The 12,687-nt window shown below is 43.1% G+C and overlaps 1 protein-coding gene across 1 annotated transcript; it reads left to right on the forward strand.

The window, feature by feature from the left end:
* Positions 1 to 4,067: 4,067 nt before the first annotated feature.
* Positions 4,068 to 6,839, forward strand: LOC113028339 (zinc finger protein 503-like). Its single transcript, XM_026178536.1, has 2 exons — positions 4,068 to 4,758; positions 5,242 to 6,839. The coding sequence occupies exons 1-2, from the start codon at positions 4,504 to 4,506 to the stop codon at positions 6,679 to 6,681; spliced, it is 1,695 nt and encodes a 564-aa protein (XP_026034321.1). The 5' UTR covers positions 4,068 to 4,503; the 3' UTR covers positions 6,682 to 6,839.
* Positions 6,840 to 12,687: the final 5,848 nt, after the last annotated feature.

The raw sequence follows: 12,687 nt of genomic DNA on the forward strand, positions 1-12,687 counted from the left end.
GCCATAATCTCACGAGTGCTTTCCTTGTTTTCTTACAGCTAATAAAGTACAGTACAGTGGATCTCACAGGCGCTTCTTGAAGTTTCCACAAAGTTCTGTACCAATAATATGGCAGCTGTCAGATTGAATTGAGCGACTGGTTCCCGACGCTAACGTGAAGGTTAGGTGAAGTTAACTCTTCTTTACAGCATGACTACAAGCTGCCAGGAGCCTCACCTTCCCGATGGCAAGTGGACGACAGCATATAATCTCCACGGGCTTTACTTTCTACTCCTGACCAGCTTTAACTAATTGAGAAGACAAAGTGAAAAAGACCCTTCACTGCCACGATCTTGGCTGCACCTCAACTTTTCTAACTCTCTCAGTCATGCTGCGCTCCTGTCATCTGACTTCCGGCGAGACGGCATAAGTTCTTCGTGTCAGCTCCGAGTTGAGAGCTTGCAAATGAAGTCAACGCTGCAGTATTTGACACTCAGATTGGGGCGTGTGTGTGGGTGGGTGGGGGCGAGGAAAATATCTTGGGTGTAGTCAAGGGGAATGGGTATGACTTCTAAGTATCTGAAATGTCCTGTCTTAAACACATAATATCCGTAATACTTCCTGACACATTCGCCTATAACCTCTTATTCTGTGCCAGCTTCTGTGGGTCCCTTTTTTCTCTCTCTGGGCATAGAAGAAAAGCAGTCTATTTTCTTGTCATATTTGCTTGAAAGGGGACTCTCAACTTGGAGTCTAATTTCCTGCACTTTAAAGACAGTCCACATGCAAGGTGCATTACCATGCTATCAAGGTGATGGGAGCAATTTCAAACTGTCAGTCAGTCATGGAAATATCAGAGAGACTTAATGTCTAGTGCAACCTGTCAAAGGCTCCTGTGAAGAGGTGGAGAGCATAATCTGAGTTTTATTCACTCAGTACCATTTACTTGTCAGTGTGGCTCTCTGTTTCACTCTAGATGGTAGCTCATAAGGAGATGGGGATATAATATGCCCATATGTATAGAAATATATATGTATAGAAAGTGGGAGAGAGCTACTTAAATGAAGAGGTCACTATGGCAGGTTTAAAAATGTATAAGAAGACCAAAGACAAAGAAGGAAAATGTAGAGCTGCTGCATATCAACAGAGAGCACTTATGTACCAAGTACCATAGCTTCAGCCCGAGTATAAAACTGCTCCATCTCGTATGATCTTACAGCGCTTGCTTCGCAGACAGCAGTTAGTTAAGGCTGTTAATTTCCCGATAGACGCACCACTCTGGGTGACACACTGGGGCTGTACTTAACCATTATTAATGTGACAGGCCTCACTGCAAAGCAAATCAATTAAACAGGAGCAATCACCATAGTCTGGATAACGGCCCTTTTAAGGCTGTTTTCATGTGACAAGGAGGTCCTCGATCCAGGCCTCTGCGCCGAGACCTGACAGGTCAAGAAAGCGGCATGAAACAATAGCACCTTCTAACCATCATCTCCCCTTTTTACCTGTCAGATCCAGTCGGCCTGTCTGGCTGCTGACGCGGCGTGCCCTGCGCCGCCTGCCACAAGGTGAATTTTCATGTCATGTCGGGGGAATTTCTTATTCCATTTGCTCGACATTATAATGCCGCATTTATCGACCATATCCTCTTTTTGAAAGCTATATGTCAGGGCGCCTGAGTTTTTGTCATTTTTTTCCCAACAGATTCAGTTACTTGTCCCTCGTAATTAGCTCAATGTACACGTGCAAGCATAAAGGGAGCGTAATACCAAAAGTGGAGCACGCACTTACTTTAGCGCTTTTCGGGCGATTCTTTCGCTTGTGACCTCTGAAGTGTCTGAAAGGGTGGAAGGAAAGCTGCTTTCAAAAAAACACGACTTTTTACACTTACTCACGATGTTGGTTGTCATTCCATTTTTTTTTATAAAAAGACAAAAAATTATATAAAACCAGCTGAAATATATTACAAGCATGCTTTTGTCTAATCAACCCTGTTGTGGAGACTATCCATCAGCCCGCAAAACTGAATTATGCAATACCCATTATATAATTATACATTATACAATACAGTCATGATAGAAGCTCCTGACAGGGTGACCCTAATTGCCATTGTTTTCCATTTTTAATAATCCCCAGAGATAAATTGTCAAGTCGTCTCCAGTGCTTCAGCACAGAAAAACCACCACCTGAAAATAAAACGAAGACTAAAAGCTAAACTAAAAACACAAAAAGTGCCACAAAGAGGACAGAGGAAAGTCTTCACCTCTGATCTCGCTTATTTTACTTCCACATGAATCCTCAATAAAAAATATTTTGATGGGCAAAATGTAGAACCGAATAAAAATTGTCAAAGCGATGTGAAAGATGCATTTCTTTGTATTTTCTTTGCCCATTAAGGCAAAAGATAAGCGTGGTTAACAGAACAGAACTCAGAAAAATAGAAAAGCTGTTTCTAAGGATCATTACTGAATGTGTGTTTTTAAAACACATGGATTAAATATCTAATTTCAGATGATAAATTAGGGCTATGTTTTTGGATATTTTTAATAAAGGCCAGAGAAGATGCTTTAATGAAGAAATGGATGCAAAAAGAACTGGGTGAATTAAACCTGATTTCTTTCTTTTTTTTTTATTTGCAGAACTTAAAGTTCAGACATTTTTGCTGAATTCATTATTAAATGTGAGCTGGAGGGAACTTTTGTAGAAGAAAACGTGAATTAATCCTTTAAAAAAATAAACAAACCCTTAATATTTAATAGTAAAGCCCAGAGATGTGCTTTCTTTCGGTGTAATCACCAACTAGAGGTACCCAGCCCTGCTTGTAAACGTTTGTATTTGCATGGATTCTGGGTGATTCATAAATGTGTCCTTGTGTGAAATACTAGCGGGAGATTTCAAGCTTTCTGTTTCAAAGTAATGAATTGCGGCGACGGAAAAAAAAGTGAAGCCATTTAAGGATAAAGCCGAGAATTTGGTGTCTGCCGCTGCGAGCCATCCATCACGTCCACAATAAAGGAGCTTTTGCCTGACGTTCGAAATTTATGGTCGCCCTTCTCTGCCCTAATAACTCAAAGCGCTGTGTCAGAGCCTGACAGCCGTTGCCGAAAACAGCACCCCTTTTATCAATCAAAAAACACTTGCATATGTTTAACTTTCGCCTGATCAGCAAGACATTTATAGGCTATTGAGTAATAAGATAAGTGGGTCTATTTCGATGGGAAGAAATGTGGACGCTTTAATGATTAATGGCAGCCACAAGAGAGTTTTTTTAAGCGCTCTTGGAACAAAAAAGAAGGATTTTTGGCATGAGTGCGGAGGAAATGTGGAGGTGTATTTTTTAATTTCCTACACCCAGAAAAAAAAATATAATAATGATAATCACTTGGAAAAATTACATGCTATTAAATCAGTGTCTGTAGCAGAATTACAGCGCCATATAAAAATACCTTGGAGCTTATCTCCAATTAAACAAATTGCTGTTTTTAGTTTGACCAGACCAGGCGGTGTAAAGCGGCCCTGTGCGGTGATGGAGCGGTTAGGGGAGATAATACAACACGTATTATCTGCCCTTCTCGTGGATTCACTTTACAGCTTTTGACCTGAGCATGGCTGAGAAGAGGCAAAAAATAAATAAATAAATAAAATAAATCTGCAGACAGTTGACTGGCAGGACAGGGAACTGACAGATGACAGGCTGTGATTGAGGGAGAAAGTTGCCGAACATGTGAAACATGGCGATAGATGTTGCACACTGTAGGCAGGGGATGTGACCTTACAAGTCCCTCGCTTGATTACTTTTTATTGTTTTGAGTAACTGGGTCCAAAGACCGTCTCCTTTATTAACTGCAGTCTAGTTATGCAAAGAAGATGCAGATTTTAAAGCAGATTTTAGCCGCAGGCGATAGTTTGTCCACTCCTACTCTCTTCTTTTAGGGGAAATAAATGTCGGCTGTACAAACGTTTCAAAACAAATCTTTTCATAATCTTTGTCATCTTTATTCCCTGGTTCCCCCCCCCCAAAAAAAAAACCCCCACACAGGATGCAGGTGCAGCGCATGCGTCAAAGTGCCAATTACGCAAAAGGCGCGTGTAAAGTCTGGAAATTAAAAGCGCTCGGAGTGGGTGAAATATGAAACAGACACCCGTGTGAGCAGGAAACGTCACATTACCTCGACCCTCTGATCACATCGGCATCTCTTTTTGATTGGGGGGCTGCACGGGCAGCAATCCGCGGACTGATTCAGATGCTGCTAGTGAGGAGGCGGAGTGATCCCTCCTGCCCGCAACCCACGTAAACCGTGCCCGCTCTCGGACCCACAGCCACAGTGTTAGAGCGACGCCGGAGATGAAGCAACGAGGCTGAGAAGCGCACGGATTCTGCTCACACACTCCGCGTCTCTTCCGAGGATTTAACTGTGATTTTCTTTTATTTCTGGCAGCGGCTCCAACCGTCAGACGTTTTGAGTGCTGGCTTGCTTAACCCTACCCATGGCATTTTTCAACCATTTATAGGAGAATTGGGTCATGATCACATCGCCCACGGTCTCTGTCCTGAGAAATAGCACAAATCTAGCGTGGGAGAGCGGCTCCTCGGGGGAGAAGGGAGCAGTGAAGATAAGCCAACTATCCGTCCACAACTCCGTCTCTCCCGCAGACCCTACTCGACAAGCCAGTCGTCTTCCCATAAAGGTTTTGAAAATGCTTACGGCACGGGCAGGACACATTTTACACCCGGAGTACCTACAGCCGTTACCGTCCACTCCTGTCAGTCCCATCGAGGTAAGCGCTACAGCGGTTAAAATAAAACACGTTGTTTTTATTCGCTTATTCTCAAACTACTGCGTGTTCACTCCGAAATTGCAGGACACCAGAGCTCCCGACACGACACGAGTGGACAAACTGTGGTCAAGATTTGTATTTAGGCTATGTGTTGAAATACAGTAATAAACTGTACTCTCGATGTTCTACTCACTTCAGACTTTAACGACCCTTTTATGCAAACTGATGCCAATATTTTGAATGTCATTCCGTCGTGTTGTACAATCTTATCTTCCACCTAATGTAGATCAGCTACGTGTGTGCGCCTTCCTCCTTTACATACCTATTATGCTGAGTTGTTTTGAGTTTCATCCCGAGATAACTTTATGCGCAGTGCGTAAAATGCGCGAAACGGACATATGTGACTATTTATCGCAAAATATTACATGTACGTGTGAGTGTTTTCCTGAATTTTTTAACGTTGTGTTTGTTTCAAATTCTCAGCTGGATGCCAAGAAGAGTCCGCTGGCCCTTCTGGCCCAAACGTGCTCTCAGATCGGCAAACCGGATCCGCCGTCCTCCTCCAAGCTGTCCTCTGTAACCTCCAATGGATCTAGCGACAAGGAGGCCAAATCCGGCCCGCTGAAGATGAGCGACATCGGAGCCGACGACAAATCGAGCTTCAAACCTTACTCAAAATCATCAGAGAAGAAGGACTCGAGCAGCAGCCTCAGTGGAGATAAAAACAGTTTCCGAGTGCCTAGCGCCACCTGCCAGCCGTTCACCCCCAGGACAGGCAGCCCCGGCTCCTGCACCTCCGTTTCTCCTCTGCCATCTGAAGGCAAAGCGGGGGACAAGGAGGAAAAGAAGGAGTCTGATAGCAATAAAAGCACTATGACGGAGAGCAACGGCAGCCACGGGATAAGTGGGATTACCTCTGACGGCAACCAGCAACAAGAAAACACATCTGGATCCAAGGCTGTTACATCAGACTCCATATCTGTAACCTCGTCATCATCATCCGTCCTCGGCTCCGGGCTGGTGGCCCCTGTCTCCCCCTATAAGCCCGGTCATACAGTTTTTCCTTTACCACCTGCTGGTATTTCCTATCCTGGAAGTTTAGCCGGTGCATATGCGGGTTATCCGCAGCCGTTTCTCCCTCATGGAATGACCCTTGACCCCACCAAATCCAGCAGCCAGCTTTTAAGCGCACAGTTTGCTGCTGCCAGCTCGCTGGGATGCAGCAAAGCGGGAACGAGCCCCTTAGCTGGAGCATCCCCACCGTCTCTAATGTCTGCTAGTCTGTGTCGAGACCCCTACTGCCTGAGTTACCACTGCACGAGCCATTTGTCCGGCGCAGCCAGCGCTAACTGCGCACATGACTCTGCGGCAGCTGCGGCAGCTGCCTCGGCGCTCAAGTCTGGATACCCGCTCATGTACCCGACGCACCCGTTACACGGCGTGCATTCCACGACCCCTTCTTTCAGCGGACATCCCTTATATCCTTACGGGTTTATGCTGCCCAACGACCCCCTGCCGCACGTGTGCAACTGGGTGTCGGCGAACGGACCTTGCGATAAGCGCTTTTCATCCTCCGAGGAGCTCCTCAGCCACTTGCGGACTCACACGGCCTTTGCCGGCACGGAGAAGTTGATATCTGGGTACCCGGGGTCGTCTTCTCTTGCTAACGCTGCTGCTGCTGCTGCTATGGCTTGTCACATGCACATGCCTCCAAACGGAAGCCCGAGCAGCCCGAGCACGCTGGCCCTCAGGGGCCCTCACCACCCCCTCGGACTCAGCAGTCGCTACCACCCGTATTCAAAGAGCCCCCTGCCCACTCCCGGGGCCCCGGTGCCCGTGCCCGCGGCTACCGGACCATATTACTCCCCGTACGCCTTGTATGGACAAAGACTGACGACAGCATCGGCCTTAGGATATCAGTAGTGACAGAGAATTACACATTTATAAAGGAGATTTAGGCCCAATGAGTTTTATATTGTACTTAATGCAGGGATTGGATCCAGGTGGGGATCAGTGTATTTATTTGCGATAGCTTCAAGCGTGACTAAAATAAAAAATAATTATAATATAAAATTTCAAAAGACTCAATGTGCATTATTTTTACACAGGAGAAAAGCGTCTTTGCAAGTTAAATAAAGTTAGGACCCTTTTTCTTTCTTTTGAGTAATGTGGAGTTTATTGTTTATTTGATTTATTGTGACTGGTGGGGTTTTGTAAAGCAAAAAGTTATTTTAAAATGTGCCTTACTCAGAGGGATTAGGGGGCTGCCAGAGCTGAGTGCGTGACGGAGTGATGGACGTGGAAAATCAATCAGAGCAGTTTCTTACAGAACTGCCATCGATTTATTTTATTTTATTTATTTATTTTGGGGGGGGAGAGATAAACGTTTCATGAGGGTGTTTGATTTACCTGAAGAGTATAAGACAGCTGTTTGGTGAGGGTTTTTTTTTTATTATTATTATTTATTTATTTTATTTTAAGGCTCCCTTTTTATTTTTAAGTATAGGGCAGGGTCAAATCAGGTCAACAGTTTTAATTTACAATAAGAGGATTTTCTCCCTCCAGTAACATCTTGTTTTGTTTTTGCTGTGTTAGTTTGACTATATATATATATATATATAATTAATTATTTAACTTCCCCAACTTTATTTTATTCCTAAAGTTGGGGAAGATGTTTAATATCTCACTGACATTTATGGCAGAATTTTGAAGATACTCCCTTTTATTCACAACTGTGTTTTTGCTTCTGGTCTCACCATGAGGCTCATAATGGGGTTTTTAAAAGGGCCCAAGGATAGAGAAGCAATAACTGCAAAACCTTTGAAGTTACAGAGGCTTCTATGAGCATCTGCTGTTTTTATTTTATTAAGTTTTAGTAACAAGAAGCAAGAGAAAAAAAAGAACAAGAAAAAAACACCACTTGGTGCTGCAGCTACAGTACGTGTGTGTGTGTGTGTGCAAATGTGTGCTCAGATACAAAATCTTTTGGGCTCATCAAAACATGCTGAATCTTCTCAATCACACGGTCATGGATTATTGTTTCATTAACGAAGACAAATGAGCTGCTGATACCAGCGAGGCGCTCGCTAAACAAAGATTTACGATGACACCAGATGTGGGACGTTTCCACAGCTTTTGTGATTGCTGTAATGAAGCAGAGAGCATGAAATAAAGTGAGGCCTAACTATTTAATCAGCCCCCTTAAAACAAATCAACTAAATCAAGCCAGCAGTGTCATTATCCATCCTCAGTAAATCAGGCTGTTCTCCAGCAATAAAATCACCATCATTAATGGTCAGATGTCATATTCATCAAATCCAGCCATCCTTCATGTAGATGAGGCCTAAACATAGCTCAGTGATAGATGGTAATAAAGCTGCTAACCTATATTTCAGCACTGCGACCAGTCAACCACCGAGTCGGCATAGATCATATGTGATGCATCTTTTTTCATTTACAAACAGCACATTAATATGATGTGAACAAATTGGGTCACGATCTCTGAACTTATTGCTCGAAGGCTGATTGATGTTTGACTCTGCTGAAGAAATTCACACATCTTCACAAGCAGATAAACCCGCTAATAAATGATTCAGTTTCAGTTCAATTTTATTAGCAGTGGTTAATGAGCTAGTTTAAATTTAAGGATGGGCCTAAAAGTCTGTGCGTGTGACTAGATTAAAGGTAGACGTGCTCATTTGCTTTGCGTTGTTAAGTTGTTTTTCCTAACTAAAAAAAAAAAAAAAAAGGTGGCTTAGTGGTGTAGTGGTTAGCCCTCTCCCCTCACAGTATGAAGGCCCTAGGTTTGAATCCACTGGCCAGCTGGGAAGTGTGCCTGTTGTTGTCCCTCCTGATATTTGTGCTTCCTCCCACAGACATGTTTCTCAGTTTAACTGATGATTCTAAATCGGCTGTAGGTGTGAATGGTTGTCTCTCTATGCTTGCAACCTGTCAAGGGTGCACCACACTTTCATCCAGTGATAGCTGGAACAGGATCCAGCCCTTGACCTGCCACCCTGAACTGTACAAATGGATGGACTTTCAAATAATCCTGAACCCAATGAAGTGAACAGCATTTTGTTGCTATCAGAAATGATACTCTAATTTGCCGTCTTTAGTTTTGAATTCAAATTAAAGGACAAAAAAGAAAAACAAAACATACATTAATATGTTGTCAACGCAAACAGCAAAACCCTGGAGGTGTGTGAATGGTCCGCAGTGCTAATTCACTAACAATACTGTAGATTTTCTTTCTGTTTTAAGAGGAAGAAACAAGCTAATATCTAAAGTAGCGATTCCTTTTAAGCTATCTGCATTATGAGTGTTGTAGCATGATCTCCAGCCTTTGTGGTCTCATACAGCATCAGTGTAATATAGTAGTGTAGTGTGCAATATAACAATTGCAAATTAAGTAAGCCCGATCAAAACTGATATTTTCCTTTTTCAGCAGAAATGAAGAAGCAAACATTTGATCCTATTTGAAAGAGTGCTTATTAATAAAAGGTATGAAACAAATAGCTAATCTTCCATATTTAATTTTTTTTTTTTTTTTTTAAAGCATGTCAGTCACATGGAGAAGTACACTCCTGCATTCAACAAACCTTCAAAATCCATAAAATTAGAATCAGGGGTTCCAGGTCTGTGCCAATGGTAATAACGTCTTTTGGGAGTGACAGGCAGAACCTGCCTTATTTAAACCTCAGACATGTGGTGTTCTTGCTATTGAAGTGTGTGGTGTCATCATGCCAAAGTCTAAAGAGGTTGCTTCAGAATTCTGAGTCTGGGAAAGGATTTAAAAGGATCTTCAAATTATTTGCAATAAATCACTGAATTGCCAAAGACAAATTCATCCCAAAAACAGACTCTTTGCAAAAAAACCAAAAAAATCCAAAAAGTCTCCAAGAACTTCCTAATCTGCTGAGTTTGCAGGTATCTCTCACAGCTGTTGGTGTCTGCGATCAGAAACAGAAAGCACAAATCTGACCTGCATGGAAGGCGCACCAGGAGAACAAGGAACGTTAGAGGAAGACTACAATTTGACAGCGAACAATTAAGCAAAGATCAGGGTTTTTGGAGTAGTGTGCTCCAGACAAATGCATTAAAGATGGAGTTCTCTGGCTGCAGTAACAGCAAAGACATTTGGCACAGATCGAAGACAGCCTCTCAGGAGAAGAACCTCATACCACCTGCAAAGCATGTTATGATTCGAGGTTCTTTCACTGCCTTGAGGTGCAGGCAGCTTGCAGTCACTGATTCAACTAAAACAAGTGTTTAAGATCACGTGGGGCCAATCAGTCCTGAAGCTGAACTGAAAACTGACTTTTCAGCAGGGTAATGATTCTTAACAAATCCCCAAAGAACATGAGGAACGACATGCAAGAAAAAAAAATTTGCAACTAGGAATCTTGCCATTTTGCAAGGAAGAGTGAGCAAAAAATTTACCCGACAGATGCCAAAGACTGGAAGACAAGTATGCAAAATTTCTACAAGTAGTTATTTCTGTTAAATGGCAAAATGATTACTTCTGATGCCAAGATGTAGCTGCTTTTTCAAAGATGAACATTATCTCTATTTAGATATCTTCGGTCCAAAATTTAATAAAGCTGCAAAATGAGGAGGCTGTGGGTCGTCAACCAATTGGCATGTTGATGTTTCAATCCCTGGCTCCATCAGTCTGTATTTTTAAGTATCCTCAGGCAAGACAGCGAACCCTAAGATGTGCCTGATGCATCCACTGAACTGTGAGTATTTGTGTGAATACGGTTTGAAAATCACTATAAGTACCAGTCCGGCTATTATACGAACTCAGTGATGGAATCGGCTAATTTTGTGGTTGTGCTGAAAATTTCCATTGGATGTACTTATTTTTTTTCACATAACTTTCTATCCCACCATGATGAAGTCTACCCATCTGTTTCCATGTGACAGATGATGTCTTTTCCACGTGTCTGAAAGAAAAATGCAGCCAGGAGACTCTGGCTTAGTGACTCCATGCTGAATCACGGGGAAGGCCCCACCTGTTCTGCTTTGAACCACACCAAAATCAAGAGCCACAGCCTATCACCTAAGGAGGAACAGGCCGGCACAGTACACCCTGGGAGAGACGCATGCCAACGTTGAAAAAAAATGGTCACCTCAGCACAGCTGCGCGCCATGTGTTGCACTTTCCGTGGCAAGTTCTGGTTGAAGGCAGTGGACGCCATCGCTGCTACGCCGAGCTGACGTTCCCTCACAAAACGCCCACAGTCATGCATGAAAATGTCTTTTTTTCCAAATCAGCTCACGCAGATACATAAATCAACCAGCCCTCAAACACGTGTTGCCGTCACATAATGAATTTAACACCCTTTTGTCAGCAATATTAATGATCCAATCAAGGGATTTCCCCATCGCTACATAAACATTTACTGCTTTGAATAAACCTTCCTCGGTGCTCTGGAAAAGCAAGCAGGACTCTGTTTACAGGCACGAAAGGAAAAACCAATGACCTTTTGCGTGTTCAGCCAGCTGAGAAGTGTGTCTTCCATCTTTCAGAGAAACATGGTGGTTTATTTTTGCAGGAGAAAGGCTTTTGCCTCTCCAAACAAGCCCCATATTTATCATCACTCCATCATTTCCTGCCTTTGACAAGCAAAGTAAACGGTAGAAGCACAAAGTTAAAGCTGAGTCTTTGTGAGCCTTTGACCTTTGGAGCTTGTCTTCTATTATTAACCCTCCAGCGACATCATAAAATAAAGGAAATGAGTTGGTACGCTGAGATTATCTTAATGTGGAAGGCTTGGCATGTGTGTGTTCTATACTCACTCACACACACACAGACAAAAACAAAAAAAGCGTGCCTTTTTGAGCTAGAAGCCAGCCAATGGGAAAGGGAGAAAAGGGGAATTTTCCCTTGAAGAGTCTGTCAACACACAAAGCAAAGGAAAGAGCAACAGTGAGTTAAACAGTGGGCTCTTGTCTTTCAGCACTCAACATGCTCTATAATTTACACACCACTGACAGGGGCCATTTTGAAGTCTGTCATAGACGGCAAACTTTTTGTCTCCAAACGTCTTGCTCACAGTGAGTCGACTTCTGCCGGGGTCCGGGTGATTAATCACTTATGGCCTTATTGTGTGGAGGTGGCTAATTAACTGCAGGCTGACTGAAGAGACACGCTATAAAAACCCGCCTCTGATAACCCCAACTTTTCCCCTCCTCTTTCGTCTTGGCATGTGGAAGCTCTTACTGACAAATTTGCAAGAACCAGACTAACATTGAGTAAGATGAATGGCCTCTGCGCACAGTAAACAGCCTTTAATTTAACCATGTTTAAATGTATGACACACTGGCATTGTGCTTCCTCGCTGTTCGTGCTCTTTGGTTGGGAAACGCAGCCAAAGTTCCCCTGCTGTTGGTTTAAAATTAGGCTCGGCGTATTCACGGAGGGCGTTTCTGGGTGCTCGGCCTGGCAAACATGTGTTCGTTGTCTCTTTTGGTTTTCGGCCTTTTCTTCAAAGTGACGTTCTGAGACAAAAACAATCAGTTTCTTCTTCTTTTTCTTTCCTAAACACATTAATCGGGAAGATCTGGCATTAACTTTTATTTATTTTTTTAACTTATTTGTCGAGCAAACAGAGGAAGACAAGAAAGAAAGCATTAAGTTGTGCATTAGCAATAAACTGGAGCTGTTCCTTAAGGTCAGCAGCTCGTATCAGACACGTGGCCGGCCAAAAATTGTGCAGCCATGCCTTCCACTCCATCTCCCCCCTTCCACATTATTAGGTTTGTTAACATACTGTATTGCAGTGTTTGCAGTCATGTCGACAGGCTAACTTAATCAAGTTACTATTGAACTTGTGCGCCTTGCCCAGCATGACAGTTTTAGTGCCAGAATTATTGCCGTGACCTATGAGAGGAAATTAGCAGCGGACACAACACGGAGACTTT

Source organism: Astatotilapia calliptera, chromosome 8 (genome assembly GCF_900246225.1).
Source record: "Astatotilapia calliptera chromosome 8, fAstCal1.2, whole genome shotgun sequence".
NCBI lineage: Eukaryota > Metazoa > Chordata > Actinopteri > Cichliformes > Cichlidae > Astatotilapia > Astatotilapia calliptera.